The sequence below is a fragment of the Psittacula echo genome (assembly GCF_963264785.1).
Source record: "Psittacula echo genome assembly, chromosome: Z".
NCBI classification, from domain to species: Eukaryota; Metazoa; Chordata; class Aves; order Psittaciformes; family Psittacidae; genus Psittacula; species Psittacula echo.
Genome location: NC_137742.1, coordinates 102,198,787 through 102,224,692, shown reverse-complemented (window position 1 = coordinate 102,224,692; position 25,906 = coordinate 102,198,787). Strand labels below are relative to the sequence as shown.

General features: G+C 43.1%; 1 protein-coding gene across 1 annotated transcript; it reads right to left on the bottom strand.

Moving 5' to 3' along the window:
- Window positions 1-1,882: 1,882 nt before the first annotated feature.
- Window positions 1,883-25,262, bottom strand: CRISPLD2 (cysteine rich secretory protein LCCL domain containing 2; the record flags this gene model as incomplete). Its single annotated transcript, XM_080637126.1, has 14 exons — window positions 1,883-2,150; window positions 4,201-4,334; window positions 8,826-8,901; window positions 9,582-9,654; window positions 10,577-10,620; window positions 10,772-10,902; window positions 11,862-11,928; window positions 12,497-12,557; window positions 13,480-13,638; window positions 15,150-15,250; window positions 17,243-17,358; window positions 17,483-17,615; window positions 19,607-19,725; window positions 25,020-25,262. The coding sequence occupies 14 exons, from the start codon at window positions 25,260-25,262 to the stop codon at window positions 2,096-2,098; spliced, it is 1,512 nt and encodes a 503-aa protein (XP_080493252.1). The 3' UTR covers window positions 1,883-2,095.
- Window positions 25,263-25,906: the final 644 nt, after the last annotated feature.

Genomic DNA, 25,906 nt, shown 5'->3' with positions numbered 1-25,906 from the left:
CCCATGATGGTCCTAGATTCATGCTGCAGTATGTAATGGGCTTGAACCAGACCATGTATAGCGTAATTATTCACAGTGGGCAGACACAGGGAAAGCCTTATCTCACTGCCAAGATCTCAAATGCTTCCAACCAGCAGCTTTTCTAAGATCTGTTCCAGCTGTTTTTAACACCAATTTGCCTAGTAAGAAAGAAATAGTTCAGTTTTCCTATTTAAAGCAAATACATCTTGAAAGACGATACTGTATAAACTATATAAACAAAGACAACACACAGACTCATTTCTTTCTATCCCCCACAAAGCTAGGTTTTCTATGCAGCACTTTTGGAGACGATGCAAAGCAGCTTTTACAAAAGGTCTCTTTCCAAATTCAGATTTCACAGAGAAAGAAACCCCAATGGTGAGACAAACTGAGTGACAAATGTAATTTCCTTGCTGATTTCATGGTGTTTACAGAATTAAAGACGTGCTTAATTATATAAACGTTTTTGATCTGTGTTTTGAAAGAGCTTGAAGAGATGGCTTGTATATCTGTCTAGATTAAAACAAACATGACCTGAGCATAAGAGCAGCTATGAGACATTTGCCAAATGGAGGGTAATATTTTCTCATTTGTTACAAAATATTACAGTCAAGTAATTGAGCAGAAGGATTATGCAGTTAACAAGAACTGAAGAATTAAAGTTTAAGTTGCCTTCTTATGACTAATGAAGTTACAACCAGATTCGTGTTTAGACCAATTGCAAAAATTCATTTCCAATATAAAGCACAGAATATTCTCTCCAGCCTTAAAAGAGCAAGTCATACTAGGCTCTTCTTTTGGCTTTGGAATGCAGTTGGGTGCATGTTGAGATGTAAATAGCAAAACATGAAATAACATCATTATAACACACCTGGGCTATGCAAAACTATCATCCTGGGTATCAAATGCTCTTTGGTATAACATTTACACTGACAGTGGGGAACTGCTGGTTTCACAAATTGAAAGGGAAAAGTTAATCTAACTCAATTTATGTCATAACTTCAAAGCCTCAGAACTGCACACACCACAAAAAGCTTCACAAAGGCGAAGTGAACATGCTTCCTACAGCTGCAACCTTTCCTAGCAGAAATAAGATTAACTTTATCACTACTTAACTACTACAGATAAAACAACCAGCACTGCTGTATAAAACAATACACTGCATTTAACTGAAATTTTATGTGAAATGGCGTGTAGTATAGGATGAGATGTGCCAGCACAGGAGCCCCAATTCATTGACTTCTCATAGGTTGCCAGACTTGCAAAATACCTGTGAATGTTTGACCAGCAAACACTAAACTTGCTGTTTTGGTTATCTGGTGGCCTCATTTTCCAAGCAAGGCTCTCTGCCACCGTTTCACACCCTACTAATATCCCCAAAAAACCTTGACAAGAACATTCTCTCCCCAAACATGACTCAATCATACAACATAGCCTAGTGTGGTGCCCCAGCAGCCTTACACAGCAGTGCTGATGCATGCCACCTCATTGGGAAAAGACCAAATTTTCTCTTCTGTTGCACACGAAACATCATACATACACAAAACCACTCTGTCAAAGCCCAGCCTTTCCTCAAAGGATGCAACTTTTCAAACAGTTTCTCATTTCAAAGGATCCAGCACCTGGATAGTCACTCACTTCCAAGTCTGCTCAGCAGTATGCACATCCTCACACCAGTTGCAGTAGATGCTTCACACCTTAAAAATGCCATCCAAGGCCAGGCCAAGATCCCTACATCTGCCATACATTAAGCTACTGTCGTTCTGTGTAGCACACCTCTTGTAAATTGAAAGTTAGAACAGTTTATCATTGCTGAATGCCCCTAGAGAAACAAAAACACAGAAAGATACAACGCTGAACGGGTGTGATGAGATGCGAACAGCTGAGTCAGAACCTGGTGTCTTTTTTTTTTTTTGTCTTTTTTTTCTTTTTTTTTTCCCCATTTTCTTTTTTAATTCCCTGAAAGAGATCAGCAAGGAGGGTACAGCCAGAGCTGATGCTGTCAGAGGAGGCTTCCTGTCTCTGGAGATCAACAGAGCGCTCTCCCAAAGAGAAATGGACCTTCCTTGGGAATTTACTGCTTCACAGCAAAAATCCGGAAGGCGTTTCCATCCGCAGGATTCTTTAAGCTGGAGAAAAAGAAAGAAATTAAAAAGAAAGGATTAAAACCAAAACCCATGTAATGAACCAAATGTGGGTGCTGCAGGACTCAAAGTGCAATAGACATACAGGTAACTCCCGAATTTCTTCGGGGTGCACTGCTTCAGCACACTGGCTTTGTGCTGATGTGGCCTTACCAGGAGCAAAAGAAAGATTAAGGATGGAAAAGAAGAGGCACAAATCTGCGAGTCCACCTTTGTTTTATGTTTTCAATCCAAATCTATAGTGTGAATACCAACAAAAGGAGCTGGGAAACCAAAGCCTCTCTTATAGCGCTAGCTTTTATCCAAGGAACACTGTGCTCCCGTATGCAGAGATCCAGGCATAAAGAGGAATGTTTTCTTAAAAAGTAAATGGTCAAATAGGCTGGCAGGTTCCCAGGGCCTGTCTGGACTGTCTCTTGGTGCTGGCACTGGGAGTACACAGATCAGCTAACATTAAAAGACAATAAATATAGATATAAATTCTCAATCTGCAGAGGCATCCCCAACAGCTCTGACTCCAAGCTGCTGAATGCGTGCATGGGGACAAGAGGTTGTTTCTGCTCCCAGCCCTTATTTCTTCAGCCCTGCTGGGTTCCAAAACCCCAGGAAAAAGGTAAAAATTCACATTCCCTCAAAATAAACGTTCCAACAAGGGTAAAGACTCAGTGAATCTTAAAGGCAATCTTTTCCCATACCTGTCTATGTATCTTTAGCAAAGGTTATTTCCAGTGTCCTCAAGGGTAAAGGTTTTCGTCTTTGAAAAGCTATTTCACTGTCTAGTGGGTCTCACAGCATGAAGGTGCTGCTTATTGCTGAGTGTAAATAACATTTTCCAAATCTTCATGCTCATCCCTACTGCGAGAACGTCTTTGGTTTCCCTCACCTCTTAGATCAGCACCTAGTGCTCATATTGCATGTCAGTGCTAATGGTAGAGTTTATTCTTAGCTAGGGCAGAGTTTGCCATCCAAGTATAAAGCTGTTAGTATACAAGATAAGTGAAAGCAAGACAGCAACAGAAGAAAACTCATGAACAGGAGGTTTGTCATCTAAATCCAACCTACCAGATTGCAAATCACAGAACTGCAAAACGTTGACCCTGATAGATCTACACTAAAGCAGCCCAGATTTTACGCCTATAGCTTTCTTATCTTAGTCTATTTTTATTTTATGACATGCTTTACAGCATTCTGGGTTATCCATTATTAGAATAAAACTAGGAAACTTGTTTGAATTTCTTATGATAGTTATAAGAGAGGAACAACACAGAAGAGAAAGTGCCGTGTTAGCAGGGACCAAAACGACCATAATAGTGGGAAATTCTTTGTTTGCAAAGATAGCTCTGAGAAATCGGTACTTCACACCGATGTCTGATAATGTGCATCACAAACTAAAACTGAAGTTTCAAATTAGATAGGACTGAATGAACTGCAAGTTGATCTTTGTGATCATCCGGAGTTGCAGGGTTATGGAAATACTGATTTGCAACTGTTCACTGAAACCAGCAAGGCTGTCCCAAACGAAACTACAAAAAAATTGCAAGGGTGGCAAATCCATTTTCAAAAACTGTTTGATCATCTCTTAAAAGGTTAGCTTACCCATGCTTCTTTCAGAGAGAATAAAGGGAACTACGTAACAAATACAAATGCATCCCACACCCTAAATTTGACTGGAAATCCCAATTATAAGGGTCAAAGCATGACCCAGGCTGAAAGATGCAGAAATACCCATGTTCATCTTTTAATGTGCTAAACACACACCCCAGAAAGTGTTAATATGTACTGATATTATAATAAAATAAAGCAAAGCTTAACAATATTTCATGCGTTTCACACCAATGTGAAAGCAGCTCCTTGCTTGTGGAAGGTAAGAGCAGGACAACACGCTCTGTTTGCTTCGGTCTTAAAATTCACAGTGACACTGTTAAGTCATGTACTTCCAACCCACCAACCTTTCTAGCTGATATCTGCTGACTCTGACTTACAACCGAACACACAGTCGAGAATAAGAGGAAAGTACAAAGGAAAAAAATCCCACCTCTCAGACTGGACTCCATTCTTTAGGGAGCCAACATAACTTTTCTTCTTTTCAACAGGCATCACATCCACAAAACCACCTCTTTCATCTGCAATGACTCCTGCATGCACAGCAGTTTTGCAGATACTGGAGCTCTGAAAGACAATAATTTTCACTTATAGTCTGTATTTCATATCTGGAGTTTTACCATCTCCGTAAGCATAAAGGTACAAAAATATACATGTCATAAGCCCTGGCTGCAAGACCCAGCACCACTGTAGAGGACAAGCAGCCTTTCCATCACTCCCATTTGTGCTAGAGCTGCACCTAGGAGCTTATCCAAGGCCAAAGCTGAATCGAGGATGACTCTCCAGCCAGTGCCTTCTGGGTCTGCACTAGAGAAACCACTGTGGTGAAAGTCTTTGTTAGCAACAAGCCACTTCAGCAAAGTTTATTCACTCAATTGCTTGAAAAGCAGCTGCTTTTCCTGAATTGAGGTAAATGACCACCAATTATCCAGGACAGTTCACATCCTTCTTTCTAGGAAAAACAGACAACCTGTACCCATTGAGTGTACTTTGGACAGGCATTATCCCATAAGACAACATCAAGTACGAAGGCAGAATAACACTTCTGAAAAGATTAAAGCCTCTCTGTTGTACATCATGCAATTACCCTGCTCTCCAAGATATGCAGAGTCAGAATAGCTGGAGGAACACAAATTACTAACAAGTGATGACTAAGCTTCCAAAGCATCTAGAAAAAAGGGAGCAAAAGCAGAGAAGGCTGAGACGTAATATAAACTTGGCCATTAACTCTCTAGAAGATTTATACACAGCAAGCTGGAATAACAAAAAGTAAAGCCCAGCTTCGCATGGGGAACCGCAGCAGGTGAAAATCCCAACCCCATAAACTCCCTGATCGCTAAAAATCAAAGTACCACAAAGCCAGTGCCAAGGGCAAACGTTCCCGTTGCGTAGGTATGATACGGATTGTGCTGTTTCATTCTCACAGCCATATATGGCAGATTTGCCTTGTTCCCTATATATTTATCATTTTGAACGGCCTATCTCTTGGCAGGTCTCTGAGTTTTGAATGCCAATTTGGTATTTTGCTTCTATATATGGTCAAGGGAGCAAGGGAACACTGTGTTTGGAAGATATGCTGTGAATTCACCCTAGTATGTGGTGGGAAATCTGTAAATCTAAAATAGGCTCATAAAATTAAACTGTCCTGAATCAATTTGCAACACCCTCCACTGGGAGACATCCTATGTTCTTTTCAAGGCATTCCTGTTTGTTTCCAGGACTTGCTGTTCTGCTGCTTACTCAAAGCTTTGCTCAACAGGATTTTTACTGCTTTTCCCCAAACCTCCTCTTATCTCTGTTGGATTACAGCCCTTTCATATCCCCGGCCAGGCCTCTCTTTGATGAATTGATTGCAGAGCTTTTGGAAGGTGAGGCGTTACAAGAATAAGGCCTTCCCCTCAAATTCAGAAGTACAACAGCTGAATGGACAACACAAGGGCTTTCCATGTCATAGCCCCTTGGGATGCTCTGGAAGCATTTCCTGACGAAGTGGACTCTGAGGCATACCCCATAAAACGCCAATGGTTTTTATAGTGGCCATTAGCAATAGTCTGTGATTATGAGTTTAATCACCAATAATTTCATCATTAGTGTGAGTGGTTTAATCATTAAGTTCTATAACTCCTGAGAGCTGAGCCACCCAATTTGGTTTGCTCTGGTGATAAACGCCTGCCTCGCTACATAGGTGATCTATCCTCCTCCAACTAATTGCTGCACAAACATGGATAAAAGACTTTATCTAGAGAGCAGAGAGTTGTTTTGTCTCCTGGTTCCATAGGGCTCCTGAGCAGCAAATAGGGATGGGTTTCCCTTACAGTCTTAAGGCACACTAGAAGCCAGGCAGGGTGTCAAGTAACAGTGTCTTGTGAAACCTGAAAGCTCTTTTACAGCCTTGATAAAAGGGCCTTTACCAAGACACAGCTCCAGCATCACCCCAGAAATGGTCCTGCCCAAATTAGCAAGAGCTGAGTTTTATTTCTTAGGCAAAATCATGTGTTCATAGATTATTATGGTTTTTATTTCCTCCCTCCCATTTACATGGCAGTATAAAGAGCTTTGCTGCAATGTGCCACCAGGGAAAAGAGGCAACAAATCTTTTGTTCCCCAGCCACTGCTTCTCATTACTAATTTCAGCACTGTGGTGGTCCTGGGTATGTTCCCCTCATGCAGCTTCCATCTACAAACCCTGCATGCAGGCAGCAATTCTGTTCTCAAAGAGGTATAATGCTATTCAATGGAAAGACCTCAGATTTGGGCATCAAATTTCCCTGTAGTGTATTTTCTTGCGCTTTGTTCATTTACCCCCAGATTTAAGATTCCTCTATGTCCCTGTTCCAGTCTTACTTATTTCACCATGAACAATTTCCTGCACTGCTTTCCAATATCTTTGTGCTTTAAGCCACCATGAGTACCCAGGAGATAATCTTATAAACACACAATACAAGGCATTTTTATAACGATGAGTAAAAAAATACTTGATCAGAATGCATTTAAAATGGGTGAAAATCTTAACACAAACCAAGATAGTGGCTCCTATGCCCCCTTGAACAAAACTCAGAATTATGGCACAAAACCTGCTAATTATTCATGTCATAGCTTTCTTCTTCATGGCAAAACAAACTTTCACATGCCTGCCTGGGATCACCTAAAAGGGAACACTACCTCAGGCCAAAAGTGGAGTGAATCATGTAATTACAGAGACTGACAAAGCATTTTGTCATCACAGCTTGGACTATCAGGAGCATTTAGCAAGTCAACGTTTTAGAAAAGGTGCTGAAAGGCCAGATGGCATCTTGCAGGGATTGCAGGCAGGAAATGGGGCGAAATGCTTCTGTTGGATAACTTATCTAACAAGACACAGTCAGAGCACAAGCCCCTTCAGGGCCATGAAGCACTCTACACATGAAGCCAAAGAGACCTCTCAGAAGGCTAGCACTTGTGTCATCCCACTTATTGCCTGTTTTAATGGTTCCCCAGCCGCAGGCTCAGGTTAATTCACAGCATCCCCTCCTGGAGAGCATCCCGCACAGCCTTTGTCCAAATTCTCCCTGCTCAGCATTGTGCGTTCCTCTCAGCTTTCCAGCCTGGGCATTCCTCAGCATCAATACCTCTCCCTTTCCAGCACATCTCACAGCCACTTCAAACTCCTTTTTTTTTCCAGCTGGTTTAACTTGCTTTGCTACCAACCTTTCACTCTCATAAAAACCTAAATGCTCTTCTTATTACACCCACATCACTTTATTAGTACAGCGGTCCAGAAGAAGGTTAAGCAAACCTCCCAGAAAATGGCCAAATACTCATTCTTTTTCCATTTTACTTTTCTCCCAAATCACAGTCCATGCCACCGTTTATGAAACGGTACCTGGGGGTATGGTAAGAGCTTGCCATTCATTAAAGGACGCTAATCCTTTTGCGTCAGTACAAATCAGGAAACAATGCCAGCCTGGGATACTGGTCCTCAGCCTAATACATTTGTAATCACAGGCCCTGTTTGTTTGGGGGTAATCTGAGGTAGTTTTGTCCTCAGTAAAAAAGAGAAAGTTATTTCCTATTTCCTGCATGTCTGAGCATGCACAGAGGCAAGTACCGCAGGGTGGCAGCTGCCTGATGAATTTGTATGTGAGCTAGTCCAGGCTAACCTGTTTGTACAGCCCTACCTTTAAAGAGATTGGTCTCAAGTAAAACAAGAAATAGCTTGGTTTTGTTTTTTAAATTGCTTTTAAAATTGCTTGTCCCAAATTATTGCCTGATTTCTGCAGGATGTTCTTTTCCCATGAGTCTGCAAAGCTCCACGGTGACCCCAAGCTGGGAGTCCACAATCTGCCAGCTGCTTCCCCCCAGGCCTTCAAAAAGCACTTTCCTACAGGCTACACACGAGCCTGGGAGCTGGGATTTCTAAACACAATTTCCACTGAAGAAAGAAAGAAAAAAGGGTAAAACAAAATAAAAAGAGGCACCCAGAATTGGAAAAATGTCAAAACCCAGGTATTGGAGGCCTAATATTAAGAGATTTCAAAAAAATTACTCTTTGCCCAGTTTCAGCATCAATTCTCTGCTCATCCTCCACAAGCAGAGCTTAGGAAAACAAACCAATAAAACCAACTCGCATGCTTTCTTTCCACTGACCTGTGCTGCATCTCCACTGCTCAAAAACATTGCTCAGCTCCCAGAAAAAGGAGTACAGGAGAGGTGGAAGGAGGCCTATTTTTGCCAAGTAATAGAGTGTGGCAGTATATAATAAAAGGCCCTTTAGGGCTCTTCTGTATATCCCAAAACACTTTGCAAACATGGACAAGCACTACCTTGGTTTCATAGCCATAGCCCTTAAGGCGTGGAGCAGTCAAGTGACTTGACCAAGTCCTTAAGAATAAGTCAGTGTCGAAGAGTGCCCAAGCCCATTGACCTCAGCCTGGTGGTGTAGCTATTGGTGTTCCTTATTCCTTCATCCCCACATTGCAATGACCACAGAGAGTTTGATTTTCTTCCCTAAATCACACCGTGACCCTAGCTCTGCAATACATCGTGATGCCCTTGGATCAGGGCAAGGAGCATACTCACATCTGCATAAACGTTTGTGCCAAACACCGGTGCCCAGTACGATGGCTCGTCCTTACAGTGGGCTGGGCAATAAATCCTAGAAAACAATTTATTCATATTTATTCCCTATATCAAGGCTCAACAGGAAAGCAAGCTGCATTCTTGGGAGGTTTCAAGTGCCCGCATCTGGTCTGCAGGTGGCAACAGTGAATTTAATAATTTGTTCCCCTGAGATGACATTTGGTACTTACTGTAGAACTCCAAATACAGGGGTTTAGACCAGTGAAAGAGGGATTGGCCTTTTATGACATTTTCAAAGGGGGGCATTTACCTTTTTGCACAATGCTGTGTGTGTAATTATTTGCATGTGTTTGTGCTCACTACTTATACCTGCGCAAAGCAGCTTGCTAGAATAAACATTTTCCATATTCTAAAGCAGAAAGGAAAACCAAATCCAAAAGCCAGGAAGTGGTGGTGAACAAAGGCAGAGTGCTAATTTGTATACTCATACATATGGGTGTGCTGAAATGGGATCTCATAGCCCGACTTACATGTTAATGAAACAGTCTGAAAACTTAATGTGAATTTTCTATTCTGGTGCTAAGAAAAGCGCAGCGGCAGGAGGAAACACACCATTCCCAACGACTCCTCCAGTTCATGGTAAGACCAGCTCCATTACCATTAGCCCTCAGACCTGGGGACCTCAGCACCCTCCATTCAGCTGTCCCTCCTCAGAGCAGAGCGGGTTTAAGCAGAACGTAAGTGGCTTTGTGTTACCTTGGGCAATGGGTCGCCGGCTTTTTGAACTGGCACAGCTCAGCTACAGTAGTGTAGCAATCCAGCGTCTGTGCTGCAGGGATAAATATGGAAAGGCAAATCACTAGAGCTAATAAATAGCTCAGACATCTGCAGAAAACACAAGTCAGTCACGCAACACATCTGGTGAGACCTATGTCCGGCTGAGGGCACCAGGAGGAAAGCTGATCGCTCCTCTACCAGTGGCATGCATCCAGGAGAGGGCTGACCAGCTCTCCAGCAGAAATCCTGCTACCATACTAGAGTGTGGCCTTAAAAAGGTCACAGCTTTCAAAAGGGTAAAGCAGCTGATCCACAGGACAGTGTATTTTAGCTACAGCTCCAGAGTTCAAATAATGCAACAGCTACAGATTTCCCTGAAAGCGGCTGGAGTGGAACTAATCAAAGTGATGTTTGTATATAGGAGAAAGAGGCATTATTGAAAGATACGCAGAAAGTGGGAATTGTTTAAAAAGTAGAACTCCACAGTATTTGTTTATATGTTTATCATAAATATGAAGACTCACTGTTATAAACTAATTATATATGCATTATGTGTTTCATTATACTACTGCACTGTTAGATTAGGTACTACCTTTTTCAGTCTTTATAGCATTCACACTAGACTGAAGCTTTCACACAAGGAGGCACCATCTTCCATCACTTTACTATCAGCAGCCTGTGACACTGCGACTGATATTTGGACCAACTGTGATCCATCACCAGGAGATGCTGTTGGAAATGACCCTTTAGCACCTTTTTCTGTACTTTCCTCTGAGATCCCTACAGATAAATGATGTGGTTGATGGTGGTATTGCCTACACTCTGTGATGGATCACCAGTCTATGTATTAGTTTTGGTGCTGAACCATTTGACATGACCACTTAAAATGAAAAAGAGCACTGTAAGGAGTAATGTTTTGAAGTATCCCCTAAAACTCTAGCGACAAGGGATTGTTATCAACTGTTCAAACTTACTTGTGACTTTGGAAACCATGAATGCGTTCGAAGGCTTGCTTTTCCTGAAAAACAAGCAAACAAAGACAGACATTTATTAAAAACATAAGCACACCAGAATTACTTGATCACGATTGTCTACATTTGAGTAAAAAGATGACTGAACATCTGCTTATATTTAAAACAAACACAAAAACTTTTTCGTGAAGGTGGTACCTAAATGACTCCACTCCATTCCGTGTAGACTTCACAAAAGCCGGTGTCCTCCCTTTCCTTGTGATATCAACCAGCCCTCCTTTATTATCCAAGATGCCGTAATGAATTGCAGCACGACAGATGCTTGAGGACTGACAAGAGCACAAACACAAACAGTATGTGAACTAATCTCATTCACAGAGAAACGCTGACCAACCGCTGTGCAAAAAAAAAGACGAAGAAGAAATGAAACCACCACCAAAGTGCCAAATGGAAAATAAGCTGAGTACAGCCCTTTGGAATCTGGTTATTAAGTCTTACTCTCCCAACACAGCCTTATTCTTTTTTTATTATTACTATTATTTTAAGCACTGCCTGGTTGAATGGCAAGCTTTTTTTGAATAACAAAACCTGACATTTAGATACAATTTAGAAGAAAAGCAGCATTGGAAATAAATGACCAGTATGAAATATTTCCAGCTCTCAAGAAAATATTCAAACCCAAAATATTTATGCTGAAACCACTTGGATGAGCTGGCTGTCTGCAATCACAGAAGTTTCAGGGCAAAGATGTATCATGGGCGATGCAGTCATGCACCAACAGTGAGAATGGGGAAAGCAAACATGCTTTTACACAAATCCCCTTTTATCTTCACCCCAAAAGTAGTTTTGATGGGAAAACAATGCCATGCTTTATTTATAAATTATCCTGCTAATTCAAGATCCAAGAAATCTGCCCAAAACATTATTTAGTTACAACATTTACTGGTGTTTTTGGTATAAAGTTTCTTTTCAGCATGACAGCTGCCCACACTAAAGAAGAGATCTTTGTAAGAGCTGTCTATTGATCACCATCCCTCACTTTCCATGGGTTTCATTGCAAATTAAGGGCATAAAATCACGTCTGGAATCACTTTGCCTTTCCAGACTGCTCTTTTTTTCATTGCTAAGATGAGGAAAACACAGATAATCTTTATTAGCACCATTTTACAGCACCACAATTGGAGAATACGAAAAGCCAAATTATACTAGAATTGTTAGCATTTCCCATTTCTGTTATTACCGCTAACTCCTCACAAATTACATCTATGAGCTATTAAAAGGTACTTACACTTTCATAATAAAATGTTCCAAAGATCTTTCCCTTACTGTACAAGCAGCCAGCTGGGCACAAATACCTAGTAAAGATATATATCTTTGAGGGTGGTGAAAAAACAATTCAAGAAAAACAGACTTTGACTCTATTTCATTTAATAGTCATTCCATTCATTTCACGTAACTCTTCCATTTAAAAACAAGATTGCAAAATAGCTACTTTTTAAAACAGTTTCTCCACCTTCCTTAAAATCCTGACCAATATTTAGATTCTGTGGATTTGGGGTTTCTCCAAGTGATAAACTGTCCTGTTCTTTGCAGAAACCTTAACCAGAAGTTCTTGACTGGCTAGGAGGGGACAAGCCATGAATTATGGGTCTGGCTTGGACAGAGGTGGAATGCATGAAAAAGGCTCAAAAAGAGACACTGCCAAAATTCATTAAATGATTTTGGATACCTGAAACTGTGGGTCATCGTGGCTGAGTAAAAAACTGAGTCACCTTATTGCTAGGCTTGGCTGAAGGCTGTATTTTTTAAGAGATCTACCTAGATAGTCACAAAAAAATTTACATATCCTATGTTTGCAAAAACTGGGCAATTTTTAAGCCACTTTTTCCTGTAGCGCTCCCAGATGTATCAACAAAACCCTACCTGTTGCATGTTGAGCCTCTGCATTTGTCTCTCATCTTCGTCTCACACGTTATGACTTGTGCTGAGGATAAAACACAAAATACATAAGTAATTTAGAAAGCTAAGAGGCTGCTCTCAAGCTACGGAGATGAGCAACCACCATGAATCTTCCCTGGAGGCCTTTGGTGCAGCACAATAAAACCTTAGCATGGAAAAGCCCAGCCTGGAGCATTTCATGCCTCTTTAGCCCTTCACCTGAGACAGGTGTCTTCGGAAATATTAGCAAGGAAGAAACACCTGACAGCTGAAGGCTTTGATTTACAGCCTGAGGTCTGCAAGCCTCTCATACTCTCTGTTTAATTACAGACTACTGAGGTGCTGGAAGATAGACTTGAAAAGGATGCATTGACTTGCCTCACCTTGTTTTTACAATAAGCCTGCTTTAATTAACAGCAGGTAGAAAACAAGTGAGGAAGTACTACCAGATAACTTCAGAAATACTCCCAACCAAGAAATAAAAAAGAAATAAACAAAAAAACCCAGAAAAGCTGCAATGGGTGTAGCTGTAGTAGTGAAGTATTGTAAATGGGAAATGAAACCACTATGTCTCAAATTGATTACGGATGGGAGAGCCCTTGCTTCATTGACACCTCCTCGAGATAGCTTAACAGAACAAACAACTATTGCACATTATATGCAGAAGGCACAAGTAGCTCTTGAAAGCTTTGCCTCCAGTTTCTGGAAGGCTTCTGCTATAACGAAGACTGAATTTTCACATAGCTTTCCTTCCACTCCCCTCAAACATCCTTCCAGTTATTTTTCCCTGAGCCTCCTCAAAGAATCACAGAATGGGTTGGGTTGAAAAGGACCTTAAGATCATCCAGTTCCAACCCCCATGCCATGGGCAGGGATGCCTCACACTAGATCACGTCGCTCAAAGTCCTCATGACTTTTCTACACTCATAGAGGTATGTTAGAGCTGATGAAAAGAGAGGCTGTCTTACTCATGTAGGACTCTGGGATGACTTTCTTGGGCTTGGTAGGTTTGTTGGCCCTGCCTTCCGGAAGGTTGAACCGCACCGGCTTCTGCTCTGCAACCTGTGAAATCTCCACTTCGTTTGTCTCATCCGTCTCGGTGATGATGGGATCCTCGTAACGGTAATCTGGTGAGAAGAGGGGATTAAAATAAGGGTTGCAGCATGTTCATATTGATGGGGAAGTCTGACAGGTCGCTGTTGTGAGGGAGGTGATTTAGTTTAACAAGGATCTGCTTTTAAATAATTGGAAGCTCAAAAACGCCCGTTAAATGCAGCACGGGGCTATTGAGAGGGCAGGTGCAGCACTTGGAGTGGAGATTGCTCTTCTGCGCATGAAGCAGCATTTATAGCATCTTACAGTGAGGGTTTGAAATGATCTCTGCTAATTAGCAAAGAAAGTGCTGCTATTTCTTCTGTTTCACAGACAGCTCCTTCTCTCTGAAGGGAAACACAAATTTGCTGACGGGTGCATGCAAAAAGAGGCTCTACTATTTGGGAATGTGGCTGAAGCCTTTTATCCTCCCAAGCACCCCATGAGCATGGATACAGATGATCCTCCAGTAAAGCATGGGTCCTGCCGCAGCGTGATCCCAGCTTCAGTGCCTGCAGCGGATTTATCCCTCCCTTTACCAGAGAACAAGCTGCTGCTGTTGCAGCCAGGCAGAGGGATTTGGGAAACAGTGCCAGCAAAATTCATCCTGCTTGGCCCGTCCTACCCAAAACCATGCGCCATTCACAGCCATGGGGAGGAACAATGCCAGCGGAGGGATGAAGGGTGATGGCCCCAAGAGGGCTTTCTCCCTCTTGCTGTACCACCAGGGCACCCTGCCCCCTCTCCCCACTGCACCCTGGGGTCCTTCCTCCAAATGCCAAAGGCTAAAAATAAAGATAATTTGGCAGAAAAATATGCCTTTGCTTTGGGCAGGTCTATGGAGAGCCTGCCTCCTTCCCAGAGCCCAGCTGTCCCTGAAGCAAAAGACATGGGAGAAGAAAATGGCCCTCAGTGCGTGACCCCAGGAAATCCTGCACGTTGTGGGGATAGCAGAGCTTCACTGGAGGCTTCAGAGTTAATATTTTTCTCTCTATTGACCTCTATTCCGAGAAAACTCCACAGGTCAGGAAAAACCGTCCACGATCCCCTCCTCTCCTCCAAGAGACAGGAATTGCTGTATTCATTTTACAGCCATGAAAACCAAGGTGGGGAGAGAGGGAAAACGCTCTGTCCCTGGCCCCTGAAGGAGCAGGGGAGGCAGCCAAGCTCTGCCCACCCACATCGCCTCTGGTAAGCGTTGGAGAACATTCCCTTCCCAAACAAACCCCGCGAGGACGGGATTGCTCTTACCCGCAGCCTGCCAGCACTCAAATCCCGCCTGAGCTCTCGGGCCAAACCTATGTAAGCTCAGAGCAGCCTCCCCCCATCCAAGCCCTCACTCCCATTTTCACAGGACAAACGCACTGAATCCCAGCTCCAGATTTTGGGCAGTTCAAGGTTTTGGTTTCAGCAGCACCACATGTCGTGATGTTGAAATATTAGGGATGGCTAATTAAAAGGTGCACAAAGCTGTGGCTGCTTCTAATTAAGAGTTCCCAGACCTAAGTTTGCTCCAGCCTTTTCCCCCAGGCTCCCCAGCACATACCTTTGTAGCAGAGGTTGTTCTGGCAGCCTCCTCCATAGCTTGGTGGGCACTCAGAGCAGGGGCGGCCAGTCTTGTATGGGGCTTCTCCAATCCAGTTCCCCCTGGAAGAACAGGAGCAATGCATACCCATCAGACACCCACATACCCAACCAAGCCCCTGAGACTGCCTGGCACTAAGGGAGTGGATAAAATGGGTGTTTCTGCTGTGCTCATTCTTGGATAGGGGGCTGTAAATGGGGAAAGACAGCCTGTCCCCATTCTTCCCATCCTGCATTGCCTGTTGTTCTCCAGCAATAACTCAGCGGCTGTCTGCCTGCTGCCTCCCATTTGTCTGACACTTGTCTTCTGCTCGTCAGAACCACAAATCCCCTGCCATTTTCTGCAACACCCCCAGGCAGCTTCATGGGACAGGCTGGAGTACAGCTCCTACCATTTAAAAGCTGCTCTATTTTCCATCTGGAACCATTTCCAAGCAGAAAACCACCAAAAATACATGGACCCTCACACCAGATCGTCTGGGAAGCAGAGAAGCACTTTGCAGTCCTTTCTCACCCAACCCCGCCATCCTCAAGTCTCCAGTTTTCCCTCTGAGAGTGCAGTAACGCCATCGTGGCCCAGAGCAGCTAAGCAAAGATTGAACAACCAGCCCAAGAAAGCCTTGTAAGAAAAGCGCTCCTCCTCATTTCACCGCCAAGATGACATTTTTAGGGGTTACTTAAATAAATTGCACGCAATATCACTTTTACATTAAACTCCAATATAAACACTGTGATCTTATGTAAACAGAGGTATATCAATGGGTTACTGCATCTTCCTCAAGGAACTACCCAGAAACAAAAGCGCTTTTTTGGTGCTCTGCATAGCAGACTTTAGGGGCTGAGAAGGTTGAAGGAGCCGGAGTTCAGCCTGTGGCTGTGAACCCTTGGGTTATTGCTCTTTCAGCTGTCTCCACCTATAAGGCTAGATGAGGACAATGCTTACCAATGCCAGAGAGAAAAGATTAAGCAGAAGCTGCGGAAATAGAATATTTTTCCATCCAGCATCCCTGAACGGATGATGTGCAAATAGCCCAGCCTGCTGCAGAAGACCCATGGGACATGGTGTGATCCCTTATGAGACACAGGTTATTAAATCCCACCGAAACAGAAGAATAACGTGCTTGGTATCTGACATGGGTAGAGGGGCTTAGGCAACCCATGCAGACAGCTCTGCCTGGATCACACTATGAGCAGCCTTCCCCAGGCCCGCACATCTTTTTTCTCTCCATTATTCTGATCTCCAGAAGCCAGATGCTCTCCAAGCCACTCCGCCTGTATATAGTGATTTCCCTACTTTTTGAATTGCCAAGGACTTGGAATAGGAATGTTTCTTCTATTAGCCATTAAAGCAGAAAATATTAATTGCCATTGCCAGGTAGGACACTTCTCCTGGACACAGTAGCCAGGAACTGTGATTTTCATTTTGAAATCAAACCAATCCATCAAGCTTGCTAAATCCTGACTGATGCAGTTATTTCACCTTTTTTTCCTTTCCCCCCCCCCCCCCCCCCCTTCTTCTAAGCCACAGGGAGCTCGTCCAGGTTTGGGATTTAACTCATTGCAGCTCCTTGCAGCGGGCCCCAGCTTCCACCAATGACTACTGCAGGGCTGGCTTTACATGAAGCAGCGGTGTGTTTAAACAAGGAGCTTTTGCAAGGGGGGGTGGAAAAATGTGTTATGATACAGCAGCCTACCTGGCTGGGTCCAGAAGCTGCTGCTGGAGCAGTGTTAATCACCACCCCATCCCCTCCCAGCCTCCAGCAGCAAAGAGAGCAAGCCTTGCTTGGCAGTGCACACTGGCTCCATCCTGGCCATCTCCTCCTTCTCCTTCCCATGGCAGGAACATCAAAGCTCCAGCCTGGCCCCAGCCCCTCATTTAGTTTTCCAGGCAATGCTCGGAAGTCTTGAACCAGCTCTGTGCTGCCGTCTAAAGAGAAAATTTAAAGCCACAACCACCGGTCTAGACTGCCTCAAATCTCTTCCACAGACCCTGGGCTAGTTAAGCAACCTGCCAGTTTTAGGAAAGCTGGAGAGAGCCCAGCTCATCTGCCTTACTTTGGTGAGTAGTTGCAGACCAGGTAGACGGCATTCTCCCATATTTCTCCCCAGACATTCATTTGCTTGCAGACATTCACAGCACAGCCAATCTTGTTCGTCGTGGCCCAGACTATCTGCAAGTGTAACGCAGTTATGGGAGGTAAGCAAACTATCCCACTGTGGGCACATGTTGAAGTGACAACAAGGACATGGGGGGATGCAGAGAGTAAAGGTATGAAAGCCATTTGTCTCCTTTACCTGGGTGTAATGTGTGCACATAGCGCCAGTACATTTGTCTGGGCACCACGGGTTGCACTCGTGAGGATATGGGTATGTGTAGTCTTTAACTTCATCATACCAGGACTGCACATGGAAAGCTGGAGACCGATACCTGAAGGAGCAAAGGCAGTATAAATCATGAAGTTCTGGTTGAAGTTTTCAAATGATAGCCATATTGTAAGCCCAGATTTCTTTTTTATACAATTACCTAATTTTTATGTTAAAGTTAAGGCAAGTTCCATTCATTGACAAGGTGCTTAAGGAACCCAATCTAATGAACAGGAAAAAACCAAAAAATCTCATTGAAAAACGTTAAAACTGGTTTTTTTTTCCCCTCAGATTCACAGCCTGGCCTGGCTTTCTGTATTATTTATAGGTTTGACATGCTCTTCAAGTGACCTGAAATGTCCTCCTCACTCTTCCACACAACTGCAAAAAAACTTCTAGTTTGGCGGAAAGTTGTATTTTGAAAGTAAACACAAGTAAAGGTTTGCCAAACACCTTAAACCAAAAGCCAGCGTGTACCTATTTTACCACTGGGCAATTTGCTATATCTGGAAGTAGGCTGGCAGTTAATACTGAAAGACCTCTGAAAGTGAGTGGGCTTTTTCACATTCATCAATTCACATTCACCAAGTGTTGGTGCACTACACAAATCCCACCTTTTATTGCAACTTCCCTCTTCACTAAGCCCCAGCACACACTGCATGTGCTTTGTGCAAACTACACACTAGATATTACAGCCTCCAGCAGCACTGATGCTACTCATGCTGTTTGGGGTAACACAAATGGTGTTAAAACTAGCTATAAAAACTCATATGCGTTTTGTGTACGCAGTGAGCAGAGTGATCTGCAGAGTCTGCATCAAAGCAGAGCAGCTCTTCAAACCCACGTTTTTTTATTGCTTTCAACAGCTCACATGGAGCAAGCAGCCAGAAACACAAATGATATCATTACCAACTGGAGCTTGTTCTTTCAGCCAACTCTTCATTAAAAATCATTCATTAGAAGTATTTTAAAAACATTCATCTCATGATGTCATTAAGTGAATACTTTCCGAATCCTATTTTACAGGAGAGGAAATTGAGGCAATCAAGTTATGGCCCGTTCCTGAAAAAACTGAGATAAATCTGATTTCTTTTTCCTCTCAGTTGACTGCAAAGGGAGCAAGATTGGATCTACCTCCATCAGTAACCCATGGCCATCTTGAACACTTGTAGGAGAGCCAAGGACAGCACGATCTTTGACTCTGTTTCAATGGATTAACCACTCCACTTTCCAATCATTACTTAATTCAGCCAAAAAAAACAGGCCCGATTTTTGTATCGGGCTAATTTCACACCAGCAAATTTCCATTGCTTTCAACCAAGTTCTACCTGATTTACAACAAACATAACTGCATTTCCACCCATCAGGGCTGCTGAGCACGTACAAAAAAATTTGCTGCACAAAGCAGGATTAACCTGTAGCAGGCTTAACAATAGGGGCTTCACAATAAGCAAATTTCATCATGAGCTGGAGAGCCAAATCCATTTGGAAGCCATAACATTAGCTTTCCTAGCTAGGTTGATAACTCCAGATTAAAAACCTTCCCTTGGAATTTAAAAAAAAAAAGAAAAACCTGCAAAGCATTTTCAGTAAAGGGAAATCAGGAGTGGATAAATATGGGAAATAAAATAAGAAATTATTAACTTTTGTACTAGCAGCTGAGTCCTGACATCATTCCTAAGAAACTTCAGCTTTGAGCAGGTTCTCAGCATGGTGCCAACAACCCCCTCCACCCTGAGTACTGAAACAGCAGGTACAGCATCAAGTGTTATGACTTATGTAGTTGTTCTTGAGGAGTAACAGTCACTTTAAGCACATTACAGCTGTGTTCCCAGAGATAAATGGAGTAACCCACATCAATGTTTTACTGATGCTGGCTGCAGATGTTATCGCTATAACCATTTCTCCAAAGCAATAGCAATAAGTAGTCCCCAGCTTTTCTTCCATCTCCCCTGTGCTCTACTAAGCATCAACAAGGCAAAATTTTCCCAACTTAGTTAAAGGAGGATCCATAAATTGCTCTTTGCAATTAGCTTGTAGCACCCCAACTCTTACCTGCCCCAGTGAACTGCCAAGTTCTGTCCAATTGACCTGATGAGGGCACTGGGCCCATGGTCCCAGATACACTGCTGAGCCCAAGCTTGGGCTGATCTTTCCAGTTCATCATCCCAAGTCTTCACGATGCAGGGAGAGAAAAGAACAGGTCAATTCATCATCTCAAGTTCATTGGATCAAGAGACTCAACCAACAGCAGTTAGCAGAGAAAGACCCTCATGTCTGGCCTGCCCTTGTGAGGCTGGCACATTTCAGTGATGTGCCCTAACCTAAAAGCAAGTTTCTCAAGATGCCATGGAAATGCAGGGCACTAAAAGGTCTACTATTTTTCCTGCTTGTTGCTGTGCTCCTTAGTAGGTTTTTTGCATAGATCAGCAGATAACACACCTGGAAGAACCCATCTAGATTATCCATCCTAAAACACAAGATATTATTGACAGGTGTTTTTCTAATCTGCTTAAAAAAATAATCCCAAAACACACCATCAAGGTTGGAGACCCCAGGACTTCCTCATGACACCTATTTCTGAGACCTGCGAGAATTCTAACATGCAGTCAGTGCTATGATGGGGTTCTGCACCATTTTTCATCCATTGTCCTTACTATTAGGACATTTCCAGGCTTTGCCATCAAGGGGAACTCCAACAGTGGATGTGTTCCTGCCGTCCTCTACCAACACAGCCGGAGATTTTTGACCCAACCTCTTAATCAAGGGGTGTCCCACTCGACCTCTCTTTCCAAAATAACTACTGAGTCCACCAATGGATGGAGTCAGTTCTAACAGAGGTGGCAAAGTCCCAGAGCTGTTAAGCTAACATCACCCTCAATGACACAAGCATCAGGTTTGCAGCGATGGATCCTGTTTATGTTCCCACTGAAGGAAGAACATTGCTATAAGAACAGTCCTCCCTGAGTATCACCTAGCTGTAAGCCAAATAAGAGCTCAAACACGACACAAAGGCAAACAGGAAAGCAGGCTTCGCTGGTTCCACTGCCCAGGAGTATATTTGTTTTAAAGGCCAGACTTGTTGGATCCAGTAGACAGTGCCCTAGATTCATTGTGTAATTACTGACAGCTGGTCTATTCAGAACAATCCTTAGAGGACAATTTGTCGGGATTAAAATATTACCGCACATTCCTACAAATAAAACCAAAAAGAAGAGAGGTCTTGTAACGTGTCTCCAGCCCACTCATGTGCCAGCACAAGATTATGTACTTGTTGGACTTTTACAATCACAACCGGCTGGTCTTTCCAAGTCCCATCTTCTCCAGAAGAAAAGCAGCTTCTGATCTCAAACATATCAAAGGACCTGTCAGAGCTCATTTGGAGGACTGGAGGGCATTTAGGCTCTCAGACACATTAAAAGAACATCAAGAGCTCATTCTGAGTAAGCATCTGAACACAGTCTCAGGCGGTTATAACTGGGATGGGGAGGGACTGCACGTCTGGCTAAGATGACAGGAAAACGCAGTGTCTCCTGGAACTTGGTGTGTCTACGCTATCTTTGTAAGGCAAACATGAGCACATCTGACTGAGCTGACAGCCCAGACCTCTGAGAACAGCTTATCATGAAGCATACTCGGCAACCCAGATTCCAACAACATCCCAGAGCTTCTCTGAGCTCATCAGCTTGGCTGTGAGCTGACCAGTGACCAAGCGAATCCATGTCAGTCCGAAAAAACCCATGCGGACACACCTCTGACAAAGGGAATAAAACCATTTTCCATCTCAGCCCTCCTGCTCCTTGAAGGTGTATGGGATCTGCCCCACCACACACATGTTTCCAAACCTCTCTTCAAGCAGACTGTTGCAATTGTGCCTAGACACACAGCTTTTTGTGGTCTCCCACTTTCTGCGCTAGGCAATGTCCAGCCACAATCTGCCTTCCCATCCAACACATAAGCCACAGGAACTCTCCCGAGATGTTATGTGCCGCTAGTACTCGAGACTTCCTAGCAGAGTGTTATTCCTTGAAGCCTCAAAAGTGGAGGTGTTCCAAATCTCCTAATTTAATGCAGAGACACCATTAACAATAGGCGATTAAATGGAAATTGATGCAAACATATGCGCTACATCTTCCTTTGATGCCCATGGGTAAAATAAATGAACTCGGACAAAAGATACTCAACAGGTAATTGGAAATGAGCTACATCTTTGAATGGCTTTGTGCTTGATGCGTACAGAAGCTCATTTCTGCAGGCATCAGATTACAAAGACATCCCATTTAAATCAGAACAGTTATTTGCCTCTTAGTTCTCAGACGTGAATGTGGTCAGGAGGCTGGAATTATTTCAGAGCAATAAACATATGAAACAACAAAAAAGAGATATTTCAGACTTTCTCAGCTATGCTTTCAAGAACACTTTATGCCAATATTCAAAGCAGTGTCTAGGAAGACTAGTGAAGCCAGAGAGGCAGCGTACACCTACGCTCAGTTTCCTTCTCAAGCAGAGATTGAGAAGCCTTTGTGTATGTGTGATTCCAAGTGATTTAGCACACTGACTCTCTTTTTTCACTCCTGCAAATTTGTAATGGTCTTTCAAAGCACAGCATACATTGTACACGTAAAATACACATGTGGCATACACGCACTATGCTACAATTTGTAGGTTCAGATTTAATAAGAGTATATCATATCCCACAAGGAGTCTACTTACTCAGCCTAACCAGTTAGTAAATCCAGCCTCAGATACATGATTTGCAGTGATCAGGTTACTCATTTTTCTCCTCACTTTAGACTTTTTGCAATACTGACAACTGACATTTAAAAGTGGCCTGAGAGTCCAGGGCTGACATGTATTGGTAGAAGCTTGGATATGGTTTGCTAACCTGCACAGAAATACTATCCCATCCTGACAAGGAAAGTCACCACCCTACACTTTAGAGGAAGGATGCATACCTTATACATGAAAACAAACTATTTTCCTTCCAGCAATCTGTAACGAGAACAATTTTGTTTTATCCAGATGTCTTTGGGGCTTCTGCAAGATTTCTGCCTTTCATCACTGCTGAAAGCCATCTGGCTAAACCATCTTAAAAGGTCAAGATGTCTTAGGAACTATTCTGTTCTTTTTACTCCATGCTCATTAACAAGGAGTTTGTTTTGGTCCTGGCACTGATCCACTGCTGGGACTGCTGTTATAAAGTCCAGCACACAGCGGAAATGTTGATCAGAAAGCTGTTAGAGGGGTTAAGGTAATTCTGTATTTGATCAATTTCATCAGCAAGATGTACACTGCTCATTCATTTTCCATTAACACTGAATACCTGTGCCAGTTTTCAATTAATTATACAAACCCAGCAGCAAAACTTTCTTTCTTCATTTCTTCAGTCTGCTTTACCTTTATCCCGTATGTTTATAATTCTTTTCATCTCCAGCTAAGTCATGGAAATCACTGTTATTGCTTTCTTATTAACAGTCTCCGACAACTAAAGTTCATTCTGTAGTAGACCAATACATCCCTTTCATGGAATACATTAGCTCCCCTTGCCATTTCAGATCACATAAATATGTCAGATATGGAGCTGAGTGAAATGAGGTTGATGGGAAGAACAAGTTCTACCTACTTATCCACAAATTAGCACTGCACGTCACCTGTGACGCTCCTCATAGGCACCAAAGGAAAAGAGAAAAGTGTGTCTACAGTACTAAAGACAGACCAGCCTCTTAAATGAGTCCAAATGAGAAATGTCCTATGCAGAACAAAGGATTAAAGTGAAATTCACATTCAGAATACACACAGCATTTTCAAGTGATATTGGGTAAACACGAATACGTGAAAGGCTGATTATAGCCTTTCCAAGTAGCACCATCTCATACTCAGCTTCTTTCTTCACAGCATATAAGGCCCTTTCATTTACCCTCAATCGCCCATAAAAACCACTAGAAAAGCACACTGAGCAAAGGCAAATATGAAAGTGCAACCACGCTGCAAGTGTAAACAGCAGTTGGACAGCCCGCAATGGCAGCCCTCTCCAATCCTCAAAGCCAACCCAAACACATTTGGCTTTCTCATGCTTTGTGTTTACTCTCTGGAAGTCAATCCAGTCACCTCCTCTCTGGCAGTACCTTGCCTGCAGGTTAATGTGAGAGCTGGGAAAGAGAGAAACAAAGCACTGGTTCTTCAAAAGGCGTTTGGTTTCTGACAACAGTGGGATGGAAGACCAGCGGTGTGAACGTTCTTGGGGACCAACTGATGGACAGATGTCCTTCCTTACCATCCACTGCCCTCCCTTCTCTTTTCCTTTTTCCCTACAGTCACAAAAGGCAGGATTTTCCATTTGCAGCAGTCATTCTAGCACAGCTGGCAAACGATTTTATATCACATTTAGTGTACTTTACTTTTACCCTTTTAAACATGGTCTTAACAAATCATTAATCATTTAATCTGTCAGCAGGAGAACACAGTTGAAGTCAGAGTAGTTTCGGTCATAACTATATTTGCACATTGGGAAAAGGCACACAAAATTATTTTATTTGCCTACATCATTTTCTGGCCCCGCAATATTTTGATGGCGTGTCAAAAATAGCTCAAAGTAGGGTCCCTGGCGTCAGGTGAAAAAAAAACTATTCATCTGGGTTATTGATAGTAAAGACATATTTCATACTCACACTTTTAAGTTCTCCCTCTGAAGTGGGAGAATACACTGAGCAAACCTTTATTTTGGTTTCCTGAACTACAAAAAGCCAATAGCAATGACCCATCCACCCATGAACACCCAAAGTCTTTCCAGCTATTTCCAGTGCCTCACACTCACTACAGATGGAGCCACATTCCTCAAGCCCTGCTTCTCCAAGGTGCTGAGCAGGTTCCCAGTAACATCATGGATGTTTGGACCACAGCGATAACCTCTTGATCAGTGTATGAAAAAGGGAGATGCTGCCTCCAGCGTTGGGTGGCAGCTGATGGCAACCCAAAGACCATCAGAAGGTTCTCTGAGCAGACTATGGTGTCCTGAAACAGCAGTCACAACAGTCTGAAAGCTTTCACAGGGAGAACGTGGGTTAAACACTAGGGAAAATTTGATGCTTTTATGACATTAAGGTAATGGAAGAACCTGCTGAGGCAGGCTGTGGAATTGCCATCACTGGAGATGCATCCAGCATTGGGCCAGACACTAGTTTATGAATAATGGAACCAGTCCTGAAACTATGCAGCGGATGGACTTGATGACCCATTAGTGGTCCTTTCCAACCAAAACAGTCCAATGATCTAAAGCATAATTCACTCTGGAATGAAACTGCTTTAGGAAACCTCTTGAAAAAACTTACTCCAGGGGAAATTTGCTACCAAAAAAAAAAAAAAAATCTACATTTTAGAGGAAATTTGCTTCTAATTTTTGTGCAAGGAAAATTAGAATAAAGCTTAAAAAGGTGTTATAACAAAGTTAGGTATCAGGAGCTGGACTCACCATGTATTCCATATTAGAGGCCACTGGGTACACCTGACCTCTCAGCTTATTATGGAGCATCAGTATCTCCTGTCTGTCAGAGAATAAAATGGCTCTCTTGGATCTCGAGTTAATTTCCCCATCCTGATATTTACTCAGAATGCTCTCCAGGTGACTTGAGTTTGGCAGGATAAAGCATTCAGCTGCCTTTGCCAGGAGCAGCACACATCCCAGACCAAGGATCCAATGCAGGGCAGGATTCATGTCTCCTCCTCTATGAACACGGAGATGGTGGTAGGTTTTCTTGCAGGGACTGCTGCGGTTCAGCACAGATCTGGATTTTGGGGAGAAACAGGCAGTTAGATTTATGCCAGAGAAACTCTTGGTGTGTATGACCCCCACAGATGAAGCCACACAACCTGTTTTTTCGCTTGGAAAAGAGTAGTGCTTACAGCGTAAGCAATTACTGTTCACCCCAGTGACAGGAATACCTGAACAGCACTGTAAGTGATGGGAACTCAGTTTATTACACCAGGCAATCCACTGATGTTGTATTGGGAGCGAGCACTACCCAGGCACTGCAGTGGATGCCTTCTCCACCATAGACACCAGGAGTGCAGGTGTCAGCCAGCAGCACCAGCAGCTCTGAACAACCCCACCTCCTTCAGGAGAGAAGTATTTAAGCCTATTTGCCCAAATAGCTGTTAGAGTGGAGAATGAACACGAATAAAAGGGAAACTAAACCTCCCAGCAGGCCGGATCGCAGGGGTCAGACATCAGCAAGAGCTATTTCTGCCAATAGACTCCAGCAGAGCAGCTGCCAGACCCTGTGAAAGCGGCTGTTTATGTGAAATGTCACCGTAACATCGAGCACCAAAATCCCTGCTGGCCACTGACGCACCGGGGTG